General features: G+C 39.8%; 1 protein-coding gene across 9 annotated transcripts in view; it reads left to right on the forward strand.

Annotated features, from left to right (window-relative positions):
• The window catches only part of RALBP1 (ralA binding protein 1), a 167649-nt gene that overhangs the window by 31998 nt on the left and 108154 nt on the right, over positions 1-27497 (forward strand). For all 9 annotated transcript variants that reach the window (XR_010747396.1, XR_010747397.1, XM_066353155.1 and 6 more), the window contains exons 2-6: positions 12865-13166; positions 17481-17939; positions 22353-22702; positions 24115-24276; positions 25726-25857. Coding sequence is in view for 7 of the 9 variants with exons in the window: in XM_066353155.1 (XP_066209252.1) it covers positions 12923-13166; positions 17481-17939; positions 22353-22702; positions 24115-24276; positions 25726-25857 (1347 nt within the window). In the remaining 2 variants the exon portion in view is untranslated. The remainder of the gene's footprint in view (positions 1-12864; positions 13167-17480; positions 17940-22352; positions 22703-24114; positions 24277-25725; positions 25858-27497) is intronic.

Below are 27497 nucleotides of genomic sequence, written 5' to 3' on the forward strand. Positions count from 1 at the left end.
TTAATATGAAGCTATAAAATATCCCCTAATTTTTGTGAGCAGTGTATATCTCTAAAATGTGCTCTCCAGGCCCTCCCTCCCTTCCTCCCTCCCTCCCTCCCTACCTCCCTATAGGGACAGACTGACCGTGGGCCTTCAGCAGACCGAGTAACCCCTGGCTTGAGCCAGCGACCTTGGGTTCAAGCTAGTGAGCTTTTTTTTTGCTCAAGCCAGATGAACCCGCGAACCTGGGTCCTCCGCATCCCAGTCCAACGCTCTATCCACTGCGCTACTGCCTGGTCAGGCTCTTTTTTTTTTTTTTTTTTTTTTTTAGATAGAGACAGAGACAGACACAGAGAGGGAGAGAGATGAGACGTATCAACTTGTAGTTGTATCATTTTAGTGTTCCATTGATTGCGTCTCATACATACTTTGATCTGGGGGCTCCAGCTGAGCCAGTGACCTGTTGCTCAAGCCAGCAACCTTTGGGCTCAGGCCAATGACCATGGGGTCATGTCTATTGTCCCATACTCAAGTCAGCAACACCACCCTCAAGCTGGCAACCTTGGGGTTTTGAACCAGGGTCCTCAGTGTCCCAGATCAGTGCTCTATCTACTGTACCACCACTTGGTCAGGCAAGAAATATTAACTCTTAGTTGCTTCACTTAGTTGTTCATTGCTTGTTGTATATGCCTTGACTGGGAAAGCCCAGGGTTTCAAACCAGCAACCTCAGTGTTCAGGTCGATGCTTTATCCACTATGCCACCACAGGCCATCTATTTATTTTCTTAATAGTGTTTTTTGATGAGCAGAAGTTTTTACTTTTGATAAAGTTTAATTTTTCAAGTTTTAATTTTGTAAATGCATTCTGGTCATTTCTGGGAAAGTCTTACCTTAATGCAGTGGTCCTCAAAGTGTGTGCCAGGGTGCACTGGTGCACCCTAGAAGATTTCCAGGTGTGCCCTATGGTATTCCAGAGAAATATGTGCCTGTTGGGGACCAAAGAACCAACAGGATTTTTGGAGTTTAGATTTTGGGGGGACAGAGGTGTGGGGAATTGGCTGTAAGCTAACAGTCTGCCCAACCCCCCACCTCACTTGTCTGATTAGGTTGTAAAAGGCTGTTAAGCTGTGGTGCTGGATTGTTTACATTACCCCCCATGTTCCCCGGAAAGACTGGAGGCAAGTTTCTTCTATCCTTTGTTTGGTGTAAAGTTAAGGTTTGCTAATGGCCTCACTTTGACCTATAAATAAAGCAAGATGCGGTTTTTGGGCATGCTTTGTTCTTGCAAGCAGCAATTACAGGGCCCTCCCGACCCCGTATTTTCTGAATTCTGCATTTTTTCTGAATTCTGCGTATTTTCTTAATTCTGAACCGTTCTTACTCGGGACCTGGAATTACTAGCTGTGCTGGTTTGTGGCATGTGCTCAGATATAAAAATAAATATAGTTACTTTGTTATACTATTTCATTATGGAAATACTGCTCTTTTTGTTAACACATCATTATTTTATTTATTATTAACACATCATTATATTATTTTTAGATAAATACACCCAAATAAAATGGATAGATTTCTCAAAAAGAAGTGTGATATTGAAGAATTTGATTCTGGAAGTGAGCAAAGGTTAAGTGAAAGTAAGAAAGCAAAATCGTGGCCTACTCGCAAATATAATGGAAGTTATTTAAGCTTTGGTTTCACTTGGACCTGAAGTGAAGATCATCCTTTACCGCTATGTTCAGTATGTGGATGTAAAATGGCAAATGAATCATTGCTTCCTTGTAAATTGAGTAAATATTTTAAAACTAGACACTCTAATTTATAAGATAAATCTGTAAGTTTTTTCAAGAGATTGAACAGCAAACAAAAGCGGCAAATTCTTTTAAAAGTATGACTGTTTCTGATAAAGCTCAAATCACTCTTATCAAGTCTCAGAACTGATAGCAAAAAATATGAAAGCTCATACTTTAGGTGAGTCACTTATTTTGCCTGCATGCAAAAAAATAGTCATTACTATGCTAGGAGATGAAGCAGCAATGAAAATAAGCAAGATTCCTCTGTCCAACGATACAGTTCACAGGCCTATTATAGAAATGTCTTCTGATATTGAGAAAAATGTATGCAGTATTAAGCTTCAGTATTCAAATTTTGCAATGCAAGTTGATGAATCAACAGACATTACCAACGCAGCGCAACTCTTAGCATTCGTCCGTTTTATTAATGAAGATCAAATAGTAAATCAGTTTCTTTTTTGCAAAGAATTAGGTGTGTCTACAAGAGGTGAAGACGTTTTTAACATTTTGAATAACTATCTTGATAAATGGCAGTTAACATGGAAGTCGTGTGTAGGCATTTGTACAGATGGTGCCCCTTCCATGGTAGGCTGTGTTAAGGGTCTTATATCTTTTGTAAAAAAACAAACAAAATGCGAATGTTATTGTAACTATTGCTTTCTTCATAGGGAGGCCTTGATGGTAAAAACATTGGGAGAAAAATTAAGAGAAGTTTTAGATCAAGTTGTTCAGATGGTAAACTTTATTAAAACAAGACCTGTCAAATCGCGTTTATTCGAAAAGCTTTGTATTGATATGGAGTCACAATACAGATGGCTGCTTTGACACATTGAAATGAGGTGGTTGTCAAGGGGAAAAGTACTTACCCCCTGTGCATGAGCCACAACAAGAACTTGCCTTTTTTGAAGAGATGAAACAGTTACATTTTTGTAACCTCCTTCCATGTGAATTTTGGATTGCCAGGTTACAGTATTTGGCCAATATATTTTAGCAGCTCAATATTTTGAATACTAGCATGGAAGGGAAAGAAGAAAATATTCTCACATCCACTGACAAGATGAAAGCGTTTCAGAGAAAACTACAGATTTGGAAAAGAAAAGCTGTTGACGGTAATTTGGAAATATTTCCGTTGGTAAATAACACTTGCATAAATGAACACTTCCGATAATAGTTGAACATTTAATAAGTTTAGAAGAAAAATTGGGTTCTTATTTTCCATCAGTTAACACTGGAACAATACGATTGGATTAGAAACCTATTCGTGAAAGCTTCAAGTGATTTTGGTTTAACATTAACAGAAGAACTGGCAGCTATATCCACTGATCGTGGATTGATGATTAAACATAAGAAATTGTCTCTTGAAGACTTTTGGATTTCTATAAAAGAAGAATATGTGGCAATATCTAAAAGAGCTTTGAACATTTACTACAATTTTCAACATCCTATTTATGTGAATTAGGATTTTTCTACCCTCAACACAATTAAGAGTAAAAAGAGAGGAATTCTTCAATGTATTGATGAGGAAATGAGAGTTTGCCTTTCAAAATATATGCCCAAACATTGAAGAAATCGCTAGGACACATCAGGCTCATGTTTCTCATAAAACAAGAATGAGAAAACTTAACACATTTGCGCTGGTATCTGCCGAATTTACTAAATCTTACTAAGAATGTATCTATCTATATAGATATCTATCTATCTATATAGATAGATAGATATAAAAAGATAACATTTTTGTTTGTTTTTTATTTTTTAACCCCTTTTTTACGAGTTCCAAAAAGTGTAACTCAAAAAATGTAACATAAAAATTTTTTAATGTCAGAATAAATTTAATTTTGTCGTATTTATTTCGTTTAATTACCATAAAAGCATGCTTAGACTTTACATATTTTTTCTTTAATCTTTGACTTAATTATTATAACATATGATATTTCTCAGAAATTTGTATATAGTGCACCTACAATTATGTGTAGGATTTTATTTTATTTATTTATTTTTTTTCTTTTCTTTCATTTTTTCTGAAGCTGGAAACAGGGAGAGACAGTCAGACAGACTCCCGTGTGCGCCCGACCGGGATCCACCCAGCACGCCCACCAGGGGCAACGCTCTGCCCACCAGGGGGCGATGCTCTGCCCATCCTGGGCGTCGCCATGTTGCGACCAGAGCCACTCTAGCGCCTGAGGCAGAGGCCACAGAGCCATCCCCAGCGCCCGGGCCATCTTTGCTCCAATGGAGCCTTGGCTGCGGGAGGGGAAGAGAGAGACAGAGAGGAAAGCGCGGCGGAGGGGTGGAGAAGCAAATGGGCGCTTCTCCTGTGTGCCCTGGCCGGGAATCGAACCCGGGTCCTCCGCACGCTAGGCCGACGCTCTACCGCTGAGCCAACCGGCCAGGGCATGTGTAGGATTTTAAATGCGCCCCAACTTCAAAAAGTTTGAGAACCACTGCCCTAATGTGTCAAAAATATGTTTTATTTAGAGGTTTTGGTTTTTAGCTTTAAGTGTTAGGTCTGTGATTTATCATGAATTACATTTGTATGCTGTGACGGAGAGGGCTGCACTGCTCTTTTTTTTCCACATGGTTATTCAGTACCATTTGTTAAAGAGTTTTCTGCATGAATTTCTTTGGAACCATTGTTGAAAATCAGTCGACCATTCACCCCCCCCCCCCACACACACACATATGGGTCTCTTTCTGAATTTATTTATTTTTAAGATTTTATTTACTGATTTTAGAAAAGGGCGGGAGAGGGAGCAAGAAGCGTTTGCATGTGCCTTGACTGGGCATACCTGGGTTTTGAATTGGCAGCTTCAGAGCCCCAGGTTGATACTCTTTCCACTGCGCCACTACAGGTCAGGCCTGAATTTTATTTTGTTTCATTAATCTGTCCTTACTTCAATATCAAACTGTCTTCATTACCTCAGCTTTAATAACTATGTTCTTTTTCAGGATAATTGTAGTTGTCCTAAATTCTTTATAGTTCTAAAAAATTTAGGCTCAGCTTGTCAATTTCTTTCAAAAAGCTTTTTTAAAAAACCCTATTGATGTATAATTTATATACTATAAAATGTACCCAGTAGAAAGTGTAGTTCTTTGTGGTTTTTTGTTTGTTTGTTTTTTCAGAGACAGAGAGTCTGAGAGAGGGATAGATAGGGACAGACAGACAGGAATGGAGAGAGATGAGAAGCATCAGTCATTAGTTTTTTGTTGCGACACCTTAGTTGTTCATTGATTGCTTTCTCATATGTGCCTTGTCCGTGGGCCTTCAGCAGACCAAGTAACCCCTTGCTCAAGCCAATGACCTTGGGTCCAAGCTGGTGAGCTTTGCTCAAACCAGATGAACCCGTGCTCAAGCTGATGAGCTCAGGGTCTTGAACCTAGGTCCTCTGCATCCCAGTTTGACGCTCTGTCCACTGCGCCTGGTCAGGCTCTTTGTGGTTTGAAGATTATGTGTATCTATGAAACCACCACCATGGTATGATACAGTACACATTATCATGCCAAAGATTCTCTCACGCCCTTTTGCGTCCACTTTCCTAGCTGGCCACATCTGGCCCAACAGTACCACTGATGGCTTTCTACAGGTTAGTGTTGCTTGGGCTGGCATTCCATATCCGTGGGCCTTTTGTGTGAATTCACACAAAAGTGTGAATTTTTTTGTGTCTGGATTCTTTTGCTTATTATTGTTTTTGAGACACATCTCTGTTGTTTCTATCAGTAATTTATTCCATTTTATTGCTGAATAATATTCCATAATAATTGAGTAATTGTTTATAATATGCTGAATATTGTTCCATACTAATACCTTTAACATAGTATGATAAGGATATATCATATTATGTTAATTATTTGCTTGTTGCCAGATATTTGGATTCTTTTCAGTATTTGTTGTGAATAAAAGTATTGTGAACTTTCATTGACAAGTCTTTGGGTAGACTTAGATTTTCATTTCTCTAGAAAGTTAGGTGATATAAGTGTAGCCTATTCATTTTATAAGAAACTTAAGCACTTTTCTAAAGTGGTTGTGTAATTATACATTCCCACTAATAACAGGTGAGAGTTCCAGTTGCTCCATATCCATACCAAAACTTGGTATTGTCAGTGCTTTTAATTTTAGTAATTGTAGTAGGTGTATAGTGGTATTTTGTTCTTTTAATTTGCATTGCCTTAATGAGTAATGATTTTGAGCATTATTTTCATGTGCTTTTCGACTATTTGTATGTTTTCTTGGGTGAAGTGTCCATTCATTTTTTTCTCATTGTTTTTTGAGTTGTCTTACTGATTTATAAGATACATTTTTCCCTGAAGAAAGGAGTTTCAGCTATATGTACTATTACAGATATTTTCATCAAGCAGTGGCTTGCCATTTAATTTTATTTCAAAGAGTAGAAGTTTTAAATTGTGATGAAAACCAGTTTATCAGTTTGTTCTTTCATAGTTTGAGCTTTTAGTGCCCTAGCTGATGTATTTTTGACTATATTTGTCTGCTTGTTCTATTGTTTACTGAGAGAGGAGTTCTGTAATGATGATAATTGGGGATTTGTCTTTTTTACTTTTGTCAGTTTTTGCTTCATGTAGTTGAAGCTATTATTAGGCATGTGTATGTGTGGAATTATGTCTGTTATAATTATGAGAATATCCTTTTTTATTTCTGACAATACTTCTTGTCTTGGGAGTCTGTTTTGTCTGATAATCCAGTTACTAACCTTTTTTATGGTATGTGTTTGTATGGAATGCTCTATCATTTCCAGTCATTTGCTTTTAACCTTTCTCTGTAGTATGTATATTTAAAGTGCATCTCCTGTAAACAATGTATAGTTGAATCTTGATTTTTTTTTCATTCAGTATGATTATCTCTGCCTTTTAATTAGAATGCTTAGTCCACTGCATTTAATATAAATATTGCAATTTGTTTTCTCTGTAATTGATCTTTTCTTTGGAGTTTTTTTCTCTTTTGTTTCTTGTTTCCCATGTGGTCTATACTGACATTGAGGTGGAGTGGCCTTATTCCACGGACGGGGGGGATGGTGAAAATCCTGACTCTTCACTAGGCTTCCTCAGACCACCCAGCAGGAGGAATGGGGTGCCTAGTTACTTCTGGGCTGGGGAAGGAAGTTCACATTCTCCATATGGTCTTGTGTGTGTGTGTGTGTGTGTGTGTGAGAGAGAGAGAGAGAGAGAGAGAAAGAGAGAGAGAGAGAGAGAGACAGAGACAGGAAGAGGGACAGATAGGGACAGACAGACAGAAGGGAGAGAGATAAAAAGGATCAATTCTTCATTGCGGCTCCTTAGTTTCCTTAGTTGTTCATTGATTGTTTTCTCATATGTGCCTTGACCCAGGGTGCTACAACAGAGCGAGTGTCCAGTTGCTCCAGCCAGTGATCTTGGGCTCAAACCAGCAGCTTTGGGGTCATGTCTATGGTCCCACGCTCAAGCCAGTGACCCTGTGCTCAAGGTGGTGAGCCCGCACTCCGGCTAGCAACCTTGGGGTTTTAATCCTGAGTCCTCTGCGTCCCAGTCTGACACTGTCCACTGCGCCACCGCCTGGCCAGGCTCCATATAGTCTTTTACACCATGTGGCAGGTATGAAAAGCCCAGCTCCCTACTTGGCCTTCCCAGACATTACCCCCCAGCTCTCCCCTGTTTGGAATTTTGGGGCAACTCACGAGGGTGCAAATCTAGGCTCTTCCTTACTGGTGTAAATAGGGGTGAGGCCATAGATTTTCCTGTGGTAGGAGTACACCATCACTATCTAAAAGTTTTGTCTTGGAGGGAGCAGGCTTTTGTTGCTGCTGCTGCTGCTGATTTATCTTTGCCTATCTGGGTTTCTGGCTTCTTGAGCTCCCAAGTCTGCAAAAAGAAAACTCGGGGAAGTCACAGCTATGTTCCTTGGATCATGAGGTCCCTAACCTGTCTGGCTTCTTTCTACCTGTCAGTCTGGTAGTCTGGTGTTTGTTGTTTTGGTTTTTAAAATCTGATATCCAGAAATTTTAGTTGCACTTACCAGGAGGAATAGAGATAAGTATTCTTCAAAATTTACAGCAGCTTTCCTCTTGTCTCAGAAGCAGGAATTTCTAATTTTTGTTGTTTTATTTTCTTACCTTAGGCCTGTGGTCCTCAAACTTTTTGAAGTTGGGGCGCATTTAAAGTCCTACACATAATTGTAGGCACACTATATACAAATTTCTGAGAAATATGTTACAATAATTAAGTCAACTACTAAAGAAAAAAATATAGAGTCCAAGCATGCTTTTATGGTAATTAAACAAAATAAATACGACAAAATTCAATTTATTCTGACATTTAAAAACATTTTTATGTTACATTTTTTGAGTTATGCTTTTTAGAATTCGTAAAAAAGATGTTAAAAATAAATGACAAAAATGTTATCTTTTTTTATGTATATATAGATACATTCTTAGTAAGATTTAGTAAATTCGGCAGATCCTGGCGCGAATGTGTTAAGTTTTTTAATTCTTGTGTTTATGAGAAACATGAGCCTGATGTGTCCTAGTGATTTCTTCAATGTTTGGGCATATATTTGAAAGGCAAACTCTCATTTCCTGGTCAATACATGGAAGAATTCCTCTCTTTTTACTCTTAATTGTGTTGACTGCAGAAAACCCTCACCATACATATCATCTTAACTTTACACCAAACAAAGGATAGAAGAAACTTGCCTCCTGTCTTTCCGGGGAACATGGGGGGGGGGGTAGTATGAACAATCCAGCACCACAGCTTAACAGTCTTTTGCAACCTAATCAGGCAAGTGAGGTGGGGGGTTGGGCAGGCTGTCAGCATACAGCCAATTCCCCACACCTCTGTCCCCCCAAAATCTAAACTCCAAAAACCCTGTTGGTTTTTTGGTCCCCAACAGGCACATATTTCTCTGGAATACCATAGGGCGCACCTGGAAATCTTCTAGGGTGCACCAGTGTGCCCTGGCGCACACTTTGAGAACCACTGCCTTGGGCTGTTTATATTTAAATTTATCATGGACCATATGAGGCCTCTCTTCTGTTCTTTTATTCAGTGAAATTTAGGTTTGCTGTAGCTCCCTGGTGCTCAAAACAGTATGTCTTGATACAAACACATTGTCGTTTCTCATTAAATCACCCTATATTCAGGCTTTCACTCCTACATATCTGCTCTTAGATGTTCCCTTCTTCCATTCATTCCCCACCATAGATGAGTCAGATCAAAAATATTTTTTTAGAATAGTTTTTGCAAGATAATTAATTGAGTGCTTTATATACAAAGCTTCATTATTAGCCTAGTATGGAAACTGAATAACCATATTAGTGAACTAGAAGAACATGTATGTGCATGTGCATGTAACATAACCAAATGCTGTAGGAACATAGAGGAGGGAATGATCAAACTCTCTGGCATTTTGTTGTTCATATTCCTGCCCTTACCCCCTTTAACCCTAGTTTTGTCACTTCTTGGTTTTGAAATTGGTAATGACTCCCAAGTCAAGTACAGACTCCTCAGCTTGTCATTCAGTTGGCATTTAGTTCAGAGCCCACTTTTGTTTTTCAATATCTTTTCCTTTGCTCCTTTGCAGAAACTGTTCAAATCAAACTAGTTTTCTCGTCATTCTCATAATAAGCCCCATTATTTCTGCTTGTGTCTTTAACTGTAATGTTCTTTCTCACATAAAAGTTCTTACTCCCTTTTGTGTGTGTATACATAAAGGAGAGTAGTGGAAAGAATGTGTTTTGAGTTAAACAGGTCCTATTTTTATCTGTCATTTGGTCTGTGACTTAGGGTAAGTTACATCAGTTCTCTGAGCCTTAGTTCAGTGTTTATAAACATGGAAAAATACTACCTTTCTTTTTCTTTCCCTCCCCTCCCTCCCTCTTCCCTCCTTCCCTCCCCCTCCCTTCCCTTCCTCCTCCTCCCCTCCCTCCCTCCTAACTTCCTTCCTTTCTCTTCCCTCCCTTCCTCCCATCTTCCCTCCCTCCCTTCCCTTCTTCTTCCCTTTCCTTTGAGTGGACATAGCTTTTATTACTTACATACAGAGGCATCACAGATGGTGGCAGGTCACTGAATCTTCAGCACCCCATTTAAAAGGGCCACAGTTTTATAGCTGATCCCTGCGCAATTGCTCAAGGGTCCTTTGTTTAATTAAAATTTAAGGGTGTGCCTGACTGGGCGGTGGCGCAGTGGATAGAGCGTCGGACTAGGATGCGGAGGACCCAGGTTTGAGACCCCGAGGTCACTGGCTTGAGGGCGGGCTCATCTGGTTTGGGCAAAGCTCACCAGCCTGGACCCAAGGTTGCTGGCTCGAGCAAGGGGTTACTTGGTCTGCTGTAGCCCCACGGTCAAGGCACATATGAGAAAGCAATCAATGAACAACTAAGGTGTCGCAACGAAAAACTAATGATTGATGCTTCTCATCTCTCTCCGTTCCTGTCTGTCTGTCCCTATCTGTCCCTCTCTCTGCCTCTCTCTCTGTCACTGTAAAAAAAAAAAAAAAAATTTAAGGCTATGAACCAGGTTCATTTCTTCTGATCTGTGACTCATCAGCAGTACGTGATACGTTGAGAACGTAGAGGAGACTCCAGTTGGTTTATTAAATAAATATCTTAATGCTTTCTATATGCCCTGTCTTGTATTTAATGCAGAACTCACAAATTATTGGACCAGACAGACATATGCATGGGTATTTAAAACATGGCATGGTACCTGTAGTGTAGAAGTGTGTCCAAGAGAGTCTGGGAGGAAGGAAAAGGATCATCTCTCTGTGGTTTAGCCTGGACAGGGTGGGTCATGAGGGAGGAGGATTCCTGAAGAAAGTGTTGCTGGTACTTGACCTTTTTTTTTTTTTAACAGCTTTATTAAGGTATAATTTACATACCATAAGGTTTACCCAATTTAAATACATAATTTTTAGTAAATATACAGCTTTATGTAACCATTACTACAATCCAAATCTAGACCATTTTCATTAGACCAAAAAGATTCTTTGTGCCCGTTTGCAGGCTTACTTAGTATTAAAGGATGTAGTATTAAAGGATGAGTGTGAATTACTCCTGCAGGAACACTGGAAGAAGATCTGGGTTCCACAGCAGAGCTGGGAAGGCCTGGAACGGAATGGGCCCTTGGGGGCTGGGCTCCGTGCGCTGTTACTTCTGTGGTGTGAAGCTGTGCTCCTGCTTCCTCAGTCTTGGGGCTCGGTTTTCTCATCTGTAATGTATAACTAACTGTTCATGTGGTTGGACTCAAGCTCCCTCTAAACTCTCAAATCCTGTCTATGATTGTTAAAACTTAGGATGCCTTCAATTAAAAGAAAAATAGAATGTGCTTTTTTTTTTTAATGATAGCCAAATGTCAGGGTCCATCAAGAAAGATAGAAGAAATACAGTGATGCTTGTGGATCCTTTAATAGGACTTTCACCTATTTTTAATGCTTTCCCTGACAAGCTAAATAATGCATACTGGGTAGAAAATTTATATGATGCAGAAAAGTAAAAGAAAAGTTAGATCACTATAATCATAGAATTCAGAGATAAACATTTTTAATGTTCTTTTATTGTTACAATTTTTTGCATATATTTATATATTTAAAAATTGATATTGTACTGTAAGTAAAATTGCTTTTTCCCACATTATTGTTAAAAACTTGATTTTTATGATTAAAAAAACATGGCCTGTGCAATTTTAAAAGTTCTAATAAAGTAATACATGGACATGGTAAGGTTTAAACTTTAAGGCATAAAATAGAAGTTAAAGTCTCTTTCCCTATTACTACTTCAAAAGTTAACAGAGGTTAACTGTTTCTCATATGTTTTTAGAATTGTGTGACATGATATTTATCATTTAGATAGACTGTAATTTAACTGATTTGTTATCATGCCATCTGATGGTCATTGGCACCAGCTTGATGCCAGCAGGAATCCCGAATCTGGGGTGTAGTGAAGAAGGAAACTTTATTCAGTGCAAACAGCTCAATAGTGTTACAGCTCAGTTATGGAGCAACATGGCTGTGAGGCAGCCCAGGGGCCAGGCCCCTTTCCAGTTAGAGAGCTCTGCTCTACTAGGCTGGGTGCCTGCTTGCCCTGCTATGCCCTGGTGCCCTGCTCATCTCTGCCCTGGCACCTGTCACTGGGAAAACAGGGAACACACAGTCTTCAGTCCTTGGTGCAAGGTACCCTCCATCTAAAGAAGATAAAACTGCAAACAGGCCTTGATTTCTTATTACTGCTTGCCCTTTGTAGCGAAACTATTTATGCTTGAGCAAATGAGGTAAATGCAGTGCAAAATAAAATATATAATTATTAGTATATGACCTGATTGCTTGCAACACAGAACTACAATTAATGATCTATACTTGTGTCAATCATTAAGTATATCATTTAAACTGTATTATAAGGCCCTAATTGGCTCAGTGGAAGAGAAGCAACCATCTGCTTCTCTACCCCTCTCCTTTTTCCTCTCTCTCTCTCTCTCTCTCTCTCTCTCTCTTTTCCTCTCTCTCTCTTCCCCTCTCCTCTCGCAGCAGCATGGGCCCTAGGCGCTAAGGATGACTCTGTGGAGCCTTTGCCTCAGGCGCTAAAAATAGCTCATTGTGAGCATGGCCCCAGATGGGCAGAGTATGGGCCTCAGATGGGCAGAGCATGGGTCCCAGATGGGGTTTGCTGGGTGAATCCTGGTTGGGACGCATGTGAGAGTCTGTCTCTCTATCTCCGCTCTTCTCACTTGGAAAAAGAAGGAAAAAAAAATAAACTATTTTAAATTTTCATTTTGATACTGAACTATTCAGGTGTAGTTATAGAAATAGTCTTTGTGTAGTTGTTTGGTCATAGCTTAAAGGAAAACAGAATTCTTTTACAACAGTGAGTTCTTTTTCTTTTTATCCCCAGTAATTCTTTTTAAAAGGAAGTCTGTATTCTACTTTGAGTATTCTCACTGTTTTTCATTTGTTTTATTTTTCTAATATTTGAATATCCCAGAAAGCATCTCTTTAAAGGAGGATAAAAAAAATACTTTTGATTTGTAAACGCAGGATTAATTGCCATATTTTGTGTGTAGTCCTTTGTGTTTTGGTTGGTGTTTGATGACTCTGATGATCTCTTTCTCCTCTGTGCAGGGGGAATGGTAATGGATAGGTAACAGAGAGACCCTCTGCACTGTCTCAGGGAGGCAGAATGACCGAGTGCTTCCTGCCCCCCACCAGCAGTCCCAGTGAACATCGCAGGGTGGAGCATGGCGGTGGGTTTACCAGAACTCCCAGCTCTGAGGAAATCAGCCCGACTAAATTTCCTGGATTGTACCGCACTGGTGAGCCCTCGCCTCCCCATGACAGCCTCCACGAGCCTCCTGATACAGTGTCTGATGATGAAAAAGACTATGGAAAGAAAAAAGGAAAATTTAAGAAAAAGGAAAAAAGGAGTAAGTACCTTTTTTTTCTGTTTTCAATGTATTTTAGGTAAACTTTTATTCTAGTCACATGTACCGGCTATCTCCTAGAAATATGTCTTGTCAAAAGACTCCTTATTTGACATTTTTTTTCTTTATTTTTCAAGATCTCAATTTTTGTATATTAGAATTATATTTTAGTGTCTTTCACCAAAAAAAAAGAGGTGCTGAATTTCCAGAAACGGTGAAGTTTTGTTGTGGAAGTTTATTAAAGTAGTCATTTTAAATACTATTGTCAATGTAAAAAAAAAAAAAACAACTTCCAGACCTGTAAGAATTTTTATGAGTTTATTTGAGCCAAACTGTCGACAATTGCTGGGAAGCAAAGTCTCGATGGATTGAGAAAGTACTCCGGAAAATGGCGATTTCACTACGTATTTTATACATCAGAATGAAAGGGGAAGATGGAAGAGGGTTAGGTGAAAATAGATTGGTGATAGATTTGGGAGGCAGGAGAATGCAAAGTGGGGAAATCTCTGGGATTGGGTAAAAGTGAAACCGTATATGTTGTTGTATATTCACACAGGCAGGACCAGGACAGTTAACAGTTAATGGTTCACATAACCATAACAATGAGGGATCTATTGACTTCTGCTCTGGTGGGATGTCTGGCCTGATGGAGAAGGAAGATGACCCTTACACTCCAAAGGCATGATATCAGGTGCATTATCTTAGATGCAAAAGACAGCAGACAGGCTTGAATAAAAGTAAGCATTGACCTTTGCTTAGAGAAAGTTCCTTTCTAGGACATGACTACCCACCATAAACTGCTTCCAGCTAGAAAGGTTTGATTTAGATCGTCCTTTGTTTACCTCAGTTCCCTGAGTTTGCAAAGCCACCGTGCAGGCCCTCTCCGAGCCTGCCAGGCTCAGTTTGTGGCCACATCTTTTTTTATTTTAATTTTAATTTAATTTTTATTTTTTTGAAGTGAGAAGCAGGTAGGTGGAGAGACAGAATCCCGCATGCATTCAACCGGGATCCACCCAGCATGCCCAATAGGGGGAGATGCTCTGCCCATCTGGGGCATTGCCCCGCTGTGACCAGAGCCATTCTAGCCTCTGAGGCAGAGGCCAGGGAGCCATTCTCGGTGCCTGGGTCAACTTTGCTCCAATGGAGCCTTGGCTGCGGGAGGGGAAGAGAGAGACAGAGAGAAAGGAGAAGGGGAGGGGTGGAGAAGCAGATGGGCGCTTCTTCTATGTGCCCTGGCCGGGAATCGGCCACATCTTGATTTATTTAAAAAAAAAAAATTTTTATTTTATGCCCACCCTGCATAAAATGTAGATATTGGAATTTTGGCCTTATAGAATCTTACTTTTTGGCTAGGTTGTGTAGGCAGTTGGAAGAGTACACATTATTGGAACTTTGAAGAAGGTAGTTATTTGTTTTAAGCAAATGCCATGAAGCATTTATTTATGGTCCCTATGTGATAGGAGGGATGAATCGTTTAGTATGTTAAAAGCAAATCAAGTGGCCCTGGCCGGTTGGCTCAGTGGTAGAGCGTTGGCCTGGCGTGCAGGAGTCCCGGGTTTGATTCCCGGCCAGGGCACACAGGAGAAGTGCCCATTTGCTTCTCCACCCCTCCCCTTCTTCCTCTCTATCTCTCTCTTCCCCTCCCGCAGCCGAGGCTCCATTGGAGCAAGGTTGGCCTGAGTGCTGAGGATGGCTCTGTGGCCTCTGCCTCAGGCACTAGAATGGCTCTGATTGCAGCAGAGCAACGCCCCAGATGGGCAGAGCATCGCCCTCTGGTGGGCATGCCAGGTGGATCCTGGTCAGGCGCATGCGGGAGTCTGTCTGACTGCCTCCCCGTTTCCAGCTTTGGAAAAATAAAAAACAAAACAAAAAAAAACAAATCAAGTGAGTTATTTTAAGTATTGCTTTATTTTGAGTTTCATGAGATTTTAAATTTATTTTTGAGGTATAACATTCAGATGGAATGCATAGATTGTGTATAGCTTGATGAGTTATCACAAAATGGATATGCCTGTGTAACTACTACAGGATCTGGAAATGGAGCATTCTGAGCACCCTAGAAGTCCCTTTGCCCCTGCACAGGGAATCTCCCACCCCTCCCATAGCTATGCTTCTTTCAGAATAGCTGATCCTGCCTGGGTTTGCACTTATGTAAGTGGAAGCAGATATTCTTTTCTTTCTGGTTTCTTTTTTTTTTTTTGTATTTTTCTGAAGCTGGAAACGGGGAGAGACAGTCAGACAGACTCCCGCATGCGCCCGACCGGGATCCACCCGGCACGCCCACCAGGGGCGACGCTCTGCCGCAACCAGAGCCACTCTAGCACCTGGGGCAGAGGCCAAGGAGCCATCCCCAGCGCCCGGGCCATCTTTGCTCCAATGGAGCCTTGGCTGCGGGAGGGGAAGAGAGAGACAGAGAGGAAGGAGGGGGCGGGGGTGAAGAAGCAAATGGGCGCTTCTCCTATGTGCCCTGGCCGGGAATTGAACCCGGGTCCCCCGCATGCCAGGCTTGACGCTGTACCGCTGAGCCAACCGGCCAGGGCCTCTTTCTGGTTTCTTTTCCCAGTGTTGTTTGTTAGATTCTCCTGTGTTATTTCATTGCAGCAGTAATTTGTTCATTTTTATTGCTAGATTTTTGTTTCATTGCATTAATATACTAGAAATACTCGAATTTATCCATTCTAGTGTTAACTGGTCATTTGGGTTATATTCATTTTGTGACTGTCATGAATAGTACTTCTGTAAACATCATTGTCCATAGTTACACATTTCTGTTGTGTATGTGCTTCGGAGTGGAATTGTTTGCTCACAGACCATGTTTGTTTCAGCATCAGTAGATCCTGCAAAATAATTTCCTAGAATGCTTGTATCAGTTTACACTCCCACCAGCAGTGTCTGAGAACTCAAGTTGCTGGGCATCATGGTAGTATGTCCTTACGATTTCTGCCATTCTGGTTGGTGTGGGATTTGTGGTGGTTTAAATAGGTTTATTTATGAAAAATCTTAAATATTTTAAATAAGATGGTTAGTAAAGTAGCTGGCTAAGAAAAAAAGAATAGAGTTATACGTATTAAAAAACCAAACCGAACTAGGATAACTGATAATGTGATAAAGCAGTTGTCAGAAAACCAGGGCTTCTGATGCAGTGAAGCGTGCTGATTGATTGGGCTGCCATCTGGAGGTTAGGGAATTTCCTGATTTTGTCCTCCACCCAAATGAGGTTTCAGTCCCTGATGCAGCCCCCAGAAGGAACTTAACAGCTAGTGACAGGAGAACAAAGTATGATAAGAAAATGACAGGAGTAGCTAAACAGCAAGTACTACAGTTCCTGTCATGGTTTGAAATGGACTCAAATTAGAGGGACCAAATATGAAAATCTAAGCTAGGCCCTGGCCCGTTGGCTCAGTGGTAGAGCGTTGGCCTGCTGTGCAGGAGTCCCAGGTTCAATTCCTGCCCATCTGCTTCTCTACCCCTCCCCCTCTCCTTCCTCTCTGTCTCTCTCTTCCCCTCCCGCAGCTGAGGCTCCATTGGAGCAAAGATGGCCCCATGGCCTCTGCCTCAGGCGCTAGAGTGGCTCTGGTTGCAACAGAGCGACGCCCTCGGATGGGCAGAGCATCGCCCCCTGGTGGGAGTGCCGGGTAGATCCCGGTCGAGCGCATGCGGGAGTCTGTCTGACTGCCTCCCTGTTTCCAGCTTCAGAAAAATACAAAAAAAATAAAATATAAAAAATCTAAGCTAAATAAAGTAAGTTCAGATGATGAAAGAATGACCTTTTTAATAAGATTATTTCCATTCTCCCTCTGTGTAGACACTTTCTTGTGTATTCTTAATACTTGATTTGCCAAAATTTCACTTAAACACATATAAAATAAAACCAGCTTTCACCACTTACTATTATTGCAAGAATAACTAGCTCTCTCCATGTTGCCCTCTTCTGATTGGGAGATGTCACTGCGACATCTCATTTTAGCCAAGAGGAAACCCATTTTCTGCTAGGAGTGTGTACCCAAAAGGGATTGGCTATGATGTGAAAAGCTATGGACATAGCTAGTGCCAGGCGGCATTTTTTTTTGTCCTATATTTAAAAAGCATATGAACAGTGCTTGACCTGTGGTGGCTCAGTGGATAAAGTGTTGACCTGGAATACTGAGGTTGCTGGTTTGAAACTCTGGGCTTGCCCGGTCAAGGCGCATGTGGGAGTTGATGCTTCCTGCTCCTCCCCCCTTCCTTCTCTCCTCTGAATAAAGTCTTTTAAAAAAGCATATAAACAGATTGACATTAAACAAACATTTAACTTACACTCCTGCATTTCTTTGGCAGCTGAAGGCTATGCTGCCTTTCAGGAGGATAGCTCTGGCGATGAAGCGGAAAGTCCTTCCAAAATGAAGAGATCCAAGGGGATCCATGTTTTCAAGAAGCCCAGCTTTTCTAAAAAGAAGGAGAAGGACTTTAAAATAAAAGAGAAACCCAAAGAGGAAAAACATAAAGAAGAAAAGCACAAAGAAGAAAAACATAAAGAGAAGAAGTCAAAAGACTTGACAGCAGCTGATGTTGTTAAACAGTGGAAGGAGAAGAAGAAAAAGAAGAAGCCGATTCAGGAGCCAGAGGTGCTCCAGATCGATGTTCCGAATCTCAGACCCATTTTTGGAATCCCTTTGGCTGACGCAGCAGAGAGGACCATGATGCACGATGGCATCCGGCTGCCGGCGGTGTTCCGGGAATGTGTAGATTATGTAGAGAAGTATGGCATGAAGTGTGAAGGCATCTACAGAGTGTCAGGTATTGTGGACACGCACTTGATGATTTTTAAAAATTAACGTCATTTCCATTTTGCTTTTTTTGTTTGTTTTTTAAAATTAAACTTATTAGGGTGACATTGGTTAATAAAATTATGTACGTTTCAAGTGTATACTTCTCTGTTACATTATCTCTGTATATTGCATGTATTTTTCAAAGGAAGAACAAATACTTACTTGTGAGGGAAATTGTGACATGGTCCTCAGACTTATTTGTTTCTTAGTTCTTTCGTTTAATCAAAAATCCCACAATGTATATGTGTGGCGATGTGTTTGGGCAGTTTGATTTTTTTTGATATACTCCATTTTTATTCAGTGAGAGAAGGGGTGGCAGAGAGACAAACTTCTGCATGTGCCTGGACCAGGATCCACTTGGTCCTAAGGGGCGATGCTCTGCCCATCTGGGATGTTGCTCCGTTACTCAGCAACTGAGCTTTTTCTTAGCACGGAGGCCATGGAGCCATCCTAGGCGCCAGAGGCCAGCTTGCTCCACTGAGCCATGGCTGAAGGAGAGGAAGGGATGGGGGAGACAGAAGCAAGGGGGGAGGGGTGGAGAAGCAGATGGTTACTTCTCCTGTGTGCCCTGACCGGGAATCAAACCCAGGACAGGGCATTCACATGCTGGGCCGATGCTCTTACCACTGAGCCAACCTGCAGGGACCCTGATACTCCTTTTCATTAGGATTTACACATGAAGTCAGCACAGCTTGTGGCAGCCTGGAATGGAAAACCTTAATTTGGGTACATTCAGACCCTGCTTTATTCTTCTCACCTTCCTCCCTCTCTGAACAGGAAAAGGCAGGAAATCTGGACTAAGGATGCTTATTGGCCAAGAGAAACAATTGACACATTTATTGACACAATTATATAATGTATTTCCTGAGTTATGGGATATGAACAGTAATTTAGTAAACAATTAGACCCCAAATGTGAACTCTTCTGTCAGATATATGTAGCTGTTTAGTGAAATTGATTTTCCATTTTTTCTGTTGCACATGTATGAAATTTTAAATTTCATACTTTGCAGGAATGTAATTCATATTGGCTGTCCTAAATCAAGCAAAATGCATACTATTTAAAGTAAAAGAATTTCATTTCTTTTAAAGCAATATGACTTTTGTGTTGGTAGAAGATGAAAGTCCAGACCTGTTCCAACTCATTACATTCCAATCATTCAATTTCTTTGTACTAGAGATTTATTTTATAAAATTTATTGTTGGCTATACATATTTTCATGAGTTAGTAATACACAATTGGAATATATAAAGAAATTAGACTTCATTTTTCCATTTAATTAATTCATACACATTTCTAGAAGGTAGATTTGATATTTGAGTTTTGTTGAGAAAGGGCAGGCATTTTTGATAATTGAGGAAATTTTTACATAATCTGGTAGATAACATTATAATATAAGAGTATTTTGGCTCAAATGATACTATTTTATAGAAAGTAAACATATTAGAATTGAATTTGATTTATTATTCTTTAATAACAAAAATAAACATTTAAATGAATTTGAAATTTTGGCTTTTAAGAATAATTTATGATGAATTGATTTTAGAAGAATTAAACAGTACTAACATATGCTGCTTCTCTCACATGGTTTTGGTAGGCATGAAGAAAATTTGGTTTAGGTGCAAGTTTCTCTGAAGAGTTTCTATTGCTTTGTTCAGAAAAAATCCTATTGTCTTTTGTCTTTGACCTATTTTGATGTTGTGTTAGTGGAGAGTCAGAGTTGCAGCACTCCTTTATTTGTGTGTCAGAGTATTCAAACTTAGCTGTTCCCTTTGAGTTCTGGAGGTTGAGCTCCTGCTTTGATCAGTTTGTTATTTATCTTTTACTTTTTTAAAAAAATTTTTTCTGAAGTGAGAGACAGACTCCTGCATGCGCCTGACCAGAGAGACAGAGAGACAGCCACCCGGCATGCTCACCACGGGGTGATGCTCTGCCCATCTGGGCTGTTGCTCTGTTGCAACCAGAGCCATTCTAGCGCCTGAGGCAGAGGCCATGAAGCCATCCTCAACGCCTGGGCCAACTTTGCTCCCATGAAGCCTTGGCTATGGGAGAGGAAGAGAGAGACAGAAAAGAGAGGGGAAAGGTTGGAGAAGCAGATGGGCGCTTCTCCAGAGTGCCCTGGCCAGGAATTGAACCCAAGACTTCCACACACCAGGCCGACACTGTGCCGCTGAGCCAACTGGCCAGGGCTTGTTGTTATTTATCTTTTTAAGCTCTGGCGGTATGCTGCATTCAGCACACTGGGCTGCAGAGTTTATGACTATGACTTTTTAGAATGCTAATAATACTGTTTTTTGCTGGAGAGTTTTGGTTCTCACTTATTCCTATATAAGTTCTAGTTTTAAATTTTAAAACATATTAATATCATTTTGCATATGCTCTTTCTGTACCTGGGATGCTTTATTTGAAGTGTCTGGTTTTTAAAAAGGAAACATTTTGATGACAATTTCAGATTAACAGCAAACCAAACACATTCCAGTTGTTCACTGGTACAGTTTTCCGGGTAGGCACTGTTGCAGGGAAATTAGATATGTATAAAATATATGTGAGAGAGAGAGGAGGACTTGGCCAAAAGTTTTCTTTTCTTTTTTAGAAAATTTAAGGGGATGACATTGATCAGTAAGAGTACATAGGTTTCAGGTAAACATTTCTATAGCATTTGGAGAATTTCACTGTGTTTCATTATAATAAGAAAATGGGAATTCTTTTTTTAACTTTTCTGCCTAAAATAAGATTATACAAAAATGAGATTCATATTATTTTCATCTTTGGAGTTACTCATTTTATCTTGTCAGTGCAAGATAAGTTACACAATTATTTGTTTTTTATTTTTTTTACAGGGACAGAAAGAGAGTCAAAAGAGAGGGATAGATAGGGACAGACAGGAACAGAGGGAGATGAGAAGCATCAATCATCAGTTTTTCCTTGCTACACCTTAGTTGTTCATTGATTGCTTTCTCATATGTGCCTTGACCGTGGGCCTTCAGCAGACCGAGTAACCCCTTGCTCGAGCCAGCAACCTTGGGTCCAAGCTGATGAGCTTTTTGCTCAAGCCAGATGAGCCTGCGCTCAAGCTGGCGACCTCAGGGTCTCAAACCTGGGTCCTTCTGCATCCCAGTCCGACGCTCTATTCAGGTCAGGCAAGTTACACATTTATTATAATGCCATTAAAAGATTTTTCACATAAAACAAGGAATTTCAACGTCTAGATGTCAGCACTGTAAGTGTAATATGCTGTTCAGATTAGATGGCACTTTATTTAGCTTACTGATTTCAGAGAGAGAGAGAGAGAGAGAGAGAAACATGTTTGTTGTTCCAGTTATTTATGCATTTATTGGTCGATCTTGTATGTGCCCTGATCAGGGATTGAACTTGCAACTTTGGTGTTTTGGGAAGATGCTTTAACCTGAGCTATCCAGCCAGGGCTAGATGACACATTAGTATTCGTATTTGCTATTGCAATATCTCAGCCTTAAGTTGTTGCTCATTTCTAATAATTGACCTAGCCATTGTAAGTATTAAAAACAGTAGAAAGCTACTTGGTATTCTGATGAGCAGTCACAGTCATTGAATTATGTCACTTACATGCAGATTGGACTGAAGACTTAAAAACGTATATAATGTTTGAAAAACATAATTTTGTATGTTAGTGTTTCTTTCTGTCCAATAAGAAAAGAAAAACAATTTGATTTTAGAAACCCAAATTTTACTTTTTTTGTTTCAGTTCTGTTCCCAGATTAAGAAAATGTGTGAAGGATTCAAACTTAAAAATAGAAATTAAATGGGGTTCTTTAATGGAGAATAATTTTCAGAGTTGTTTAGATAGCAAACTTACCTTTTGCATTTGTGATTCAATTTTTATTTATGTATAAAAATGTAATGACTCACAACTTTTGGGAACGTGTTTATTTATAATGAGTTGTGTTTTGTCAGTCTTATGACTAGTTAGAAAAAGCAGTTTACCATCCAGGTGTAGAGCAAGACTTTATGCTTTAGATTGTAGTTTAGTTTTTGCCTGAATTTTTACTTACCTATCTTTAAATTAAAAAGTTTTTTTTTTCTTGAGTTGATTTGGCATAGTTGCTTAATAATGGCTGTGGTTGCTCTGACTTTTGTTTTGAACATTATGTTTTCCATTATCATTTAGCTTTTGGTTAAACTCACCCTCAAATTATAGTCTTACAGTCTTTCATATTATCTTGTTTACAGAGGAATTGTGTGAACCTTATATAGATAAATAAATATTTCATAACTAGAGGTTGTTATTGTCAGATTGGCTTTTCTCAGATCTCCCCCCAGGTGTGGGTACAAGAGTGAAGACAGCTGTTTGATTTTTCTTTTTCTCGATATTCTCTTTCTCTCTGAATTTGAATGTTTTAAGGAATTAAATCAAAGGTGGATGAGTTGAAAGCAGCCTATGACAGAGAGGAGTCTCCAAATTTGGAAGAATATGAGCCTAACACTGTAGCCAGTTTGCTGAAGCAGTATTTGAGAGACCTACCGGAAAATCTGCTTACCAAAGAGCTTATGCCTCGCTTTGAAGAGGCCTGTGGGAGGAGCACGGAGAGTGAGAAAGTGCAGGAATTCCAGCGCTTACTGAAAGAGCTGCCAGAATGTAACTGTCTTCTTATTTCCTGGCTGATCGTGCACATGGACCATGTTATCGCGAAGGAACTGGAAACAAAAATGAATATACAGAACATTTCTATAGTGCTGAGCCCAACCGTTCAGGTACACATGCCCTCTGATGCTGGCCCTGGGGAGTTGCGGGAACATTTTCCTGTTGCTGAGTTGCATACCAAGCAATGTGGACAGTGTCGACATAGAGGATGATGAACATATTTGTCCATTAGCTTGTCGCTATGTAATATGAATATTGTACAGTCTTTGCTCTGGGTTTATAAACCAGTTCCTGATAACAGAGGTCTGTCATTAGTAGAAGAGGAGCCGTGGTACCTGCAATTACAGAGTTCATCTGTAGAATTTTAAAGATTTCAACTATTTCTTCAGATAGCTTTATTGCTTAATTATGTCACACCCACATATCAGACTCAGGTGCAAAGGGACCTAACATTTGCTTGGTTAGGGATTTAATCTGAGATTCCATTCATCAAGATAGATCCTAGAGAAGTATTTTATAGAATTTTAATCTAAGAAGGCATTTCAGGGAATTGGTAGTATGGTCATTTTTATCTCTGTATAGCAGGAATTCTTGGCTTTCATATATACTACTCACTCACTTGGTGCTGGCACAGAGCATGTGTTTTCTTTCATTAGAATTACTGATATTTTACTCAGGCCAAACACAAATGGCAAAAAAACCCGAGATGATGTTTATACTTTATATTTTTAGCCCTTTTTTGGGTCAGTATAGTATATTATTATCAGGCATTGTCCAAATGCATTGTGTAGGAGTGTATGTCCTTTTACTAAAGAGTCTTTCATGCTCATTGATTATACTTTGAAGAAAAATGTTTCTCAAATTTGAATGTGATCATTTATACCAGTCAGGATTTCAGAATTTGGTAAAATATTACATTGTTATTTAATATTACTCTAATAGGAATGATAGTATCATAGAAGATTCCAGTGTATTGTAAGAGTAAGTTGTAGGTGGAAAGTAACTTCTTTTATTAGATTTTTCAGCCAACCAAATGTCCTGATCTAGTATATGCGAATATTGTATTTTAACACTGGCTATGCACATGTGCCCAGAAGGCATTGTTTCTGGAGTGAGTCAAACTCTCAGCCAACTGTACAACTGACTGCAAGGGTACTTACTTGCCTCATATCTTCAGTAGATCTAATGGTGTGCATTAAAAGGCTTCAAAATAACTTGTAAAAAGAACATAATATTTTTAAAAATCACTTGTTAGGAATAAATTGATAGTCATCAGCTTCTACATCCTTTTTTATTCAGTTTCTTACAGAGATTAAGTACATGACTTTTAACTCATATTTTACAATTTTCTTCTTAGAATTAGCAATTAGCTAATCTAATTAGCAAAGCATATTTAGTCACTACTGAGGAAAACTTTCATTCACATGTCCAGGATTAAAGGATGTAGTATGCAGTAGACATAAATTAAGTGAAACAGAATAATGTTAATAGTTTTCTTGCAAATCTTTATTTTTTTTCTTAGATTAGCAATCGTGTCCTTTATGTGTTTTTCACACATGTGCAAGAGCTCTTTGGAAATGTGACTCTAAAGCAAGTGACAAAACCTCTTCGCTGGTCTAACATGGCCACTATGCCCACACTGCCAGAGACCCAGGAGAGCATCAAGGAGGAGATCAGAAGACAGGTGTGTGAGCGCAGCCAGTGCTTTTTCCCGCAGGAATCTGCCTTGGCTCTGCCCCTTTGGACACTGATGGTGATGATGATGAAAATAAACTCTTGTTCATTGAGTACTTTCTAAAGTATATCTGGAGCTATGTTAGGTACATGTTATATGCCAATTAAGTCAGAATATCATGGAGAGAGCACAGGTTTTGAAATAAAAAACATAGCTTTAAATTCTTACTCTGCTTCTAATTAATTGACTGATTTTAGGCAAATTGCTTAACCACTGTGATCTTTTTAAAATGGGCCCTCCCTGGCCGGTTGGCTCAGCGGTGGAGTGTCGGCCTGGCGTGCGGGGGACCTGGGTTCGATCCCCGGCCAGGGCACATAGGAGAAGCGCCCATTTGCTTCTCCACCCCCCCTTCCTCTCTGTCTCTCTCTTCCACTCCCGCAGCCAAGGCTCCATTGGAGCAAGGATGGCCTGGGCGCTGGGGATGGCTCCTTGGCCTCTGCCCCAGGCGCTAGAGTGGCTCTGGTCGCGGCAGAGCGACGCCCCGGATGGGCAGAGCATCGCCCCCTGGTGGGCAGAGCGTCGCCCCTGGTGGGCGTGCCAGGTGGATCCCGGTCGGGCACATGCGGGAGTCTGTCTGACTGTCTCTCCCCGTTTCCAGCTTCAGAAGTATTTAAGTGTTTAACTTCTTTGAAGCTCAGTTTTATAATCTGTAAAAATGGAAATAATGACACCTACCTTGCAGGGTTGTTGTTAAATAAAAATTTAAAAAAAAAAAAAAAAAAAAAGGGCCCTCATAGGTTTGATGTGAAGATTATAATAAATGAGATAATGCAATCAATATACTTAGCATGGTACCAGGCACATTGTAAGCAGTTCAAATATGTCAGTTTATCCAGACATGGTTCTGTTATTGACCATATTTTACAGATTAAGAATATGGATGTTTTAAATAACTTACTCAGTGTCACATAATTACTAAGGTATAGAACCAGAATTTGACCACAGATCCATCTTATGCTTTTTCACTTGTTTTTGTGATAGAAGAAAACAGCCATTTGATTGGTTATGTGTGTTTGGCAAGCTGAGTAAGAAATTCAGGACTAAGTAAGAAATTTACTTAAACATTTGATTATTATTACATCTTTTATTTGCATACATATTATCAATCCCTGCTTGCTTTTCTTCCTTTCATCTGCTCTGAGCTCCCATTTCTTATTAGTTGATGGTGTGTTGGAGGAAGGGATGTAAATTAAGTGCTGTTGACTAATGTAAATTAATGAGAACACAATGCCTAGAGAAACAAGTAAGAATGACTTCAGTCATATCCTTAAAAAATAATTTGTGCTGTTCATTCATTCCTTTAATGAAATTGAAAAATAGTTGATTCTGCATCTTTGCATGGTTTTATTTTAAGATAAGATGTGAATGATCAGAATTGTGTGGTTTATTGTTTTCTAGGAGTTTCTTTTGAATTGTTTACATCGAGATCTGCAAGGTGGGATAAAGGATTTATCTAAAGAAGAAAGATTATGGGAAGTACAAAGAATTCTGACAGCTCTCAAAAGAAAACTGAGAGAAGCTAAAAGACAAGTAAGTAAATTTATTTTTTTGGTACATAACTCTTTTAAGTCATTTCTTTAAAAAATACAATTTATAAGGCCCCTGGCCAGCTGCTCAGTAGTAGAGTGTTGGCCCAGCGTGTGGATTTCCCAGGTTTGATTCCTGGTCAGGGCACAGGAGAAGTGACCATTTGCTTCTCCACCCTTCCTCTTCCCCATCCTCCTTCTCTCTCTTTCTCTCTTTCTCTTTTCCCCTCCTATAGTCGTGGCTGGATTGGTTTGAGTGCATTGGCCCCAGGCACTGAGGACCTCCTCGTGGAGCCTCTGCCTCAGGCATTAAAAATAGCTCAGTTGTGAGCATGGCCCCAGATGGGCAGAGCATCGGCCCAAGACGGGGTTGCCAGGTGGATCCCTGTTGGGGCGCATGCGGGAGTCTGTTTCTCTATCTCCCCTACTCTCACTTAGAAAAGAAGAAAAGACTATATACATCTCTTAAAGTGAATGTCTTTGGTGGGAAATTTACTCATTTGAATGTTCTCAGTTCTGGATTATTGATTGTTCAGCTTAGTATCAGAGAAATGTTTCATTTAAACAGAATTTTTTATGAGATGTGTTTTGTCATTTTCTGGTTAGTTGTACCTGTGAAAAGTTTTCTAAAAATGGGAAGCAGTGGGAGAGTGATACATTTCAGAGATGACTGGGGAATTTGAGTCAGCTCTTTGGAAACACATGGAGGTACTAAAGATCAGAAGGGATTTTCTTTACTTAGTAATAGGAAGAGTGGCATGTGACTCCTGATACATTTGAGGTACATGAGTCAGACTTTTGATCTCCACTGTAGTTTCATGTATGTTGCTTGGCTCTGGGACTGAGCTTCCCAGACACCCAGGCTAAGACTCCAAACCTCTGGATTTTCTTATAACCCGCATACAGATTCAATGGCAGGATCCAAGGAGTATTAGTTAACATTTATCAGACTGGGAGAGTGTGATTGCTGGTGGGTCACCTTTGTGGTTGTGCTAAAGACAAATACAACCAAGTACTTTTGTTGGTTTGAAGTTAGAGATTTACATTTATGTGGAGGATAGCTTTGTCAGAAAAGAAACATTCAATAATTCCACTTACATGTGAAACTAATAACAAAATAACTGAACAAACAAAACAGAAACAGACTGATAGATGTGAAGAACAACCTGATGGTTGCCAGAGGGGAGGCCGTCTGTGGGGCTGGATGGGAGAGGTGAAGGGATTAGAAAGTACACGTAGGTAGTTGCAGAATAGTCACAAGGAGGTGAAGTACAGCACAGGGAGCAGTCAGGAATGTGTAATGACTTTGTAAATTGTGTGATCATCTAACCACTATGCTGTACACCTAGAACTAATATGAAATAATATTGAATATCAACTGTTATTGAAATAGGAAACATTTATGGAATTTTATCCATGCACCCCAGGACTAGCAGACTAGCAGAAGCCCTCTGTGTATATGTCTTCCTTCTTTTCTTCTCTTTACCAGATTATCTTTTTATATATTTTGCTTCCTATGCCTGATAATAATAATAATAATAATAATAATAATAATAATATATTAAATTATTATTATTCCCCTCATGATTCAACCCAGAATCAGGTTTTAGACTGACTAGCCTGGCCCCATGGTTGTTAACTGTT

Source organism: Saccopteryx leptura, chromosome 11 (genome assembly GCF_036850995.1).
Source record: "Saccopteryx leptura isolate mSacLep1 chromosome 11, mSacLep1_pri_phased_curated, whole genome shotgun sequence".
In the NCBI taxonomy this organism is placed as follows: Eukaryota; Metazoa; Chordata; class Mammalia; order Chiroptera; family Emballonuridae; genus Saccopteryx; species Saccopteryx leptura.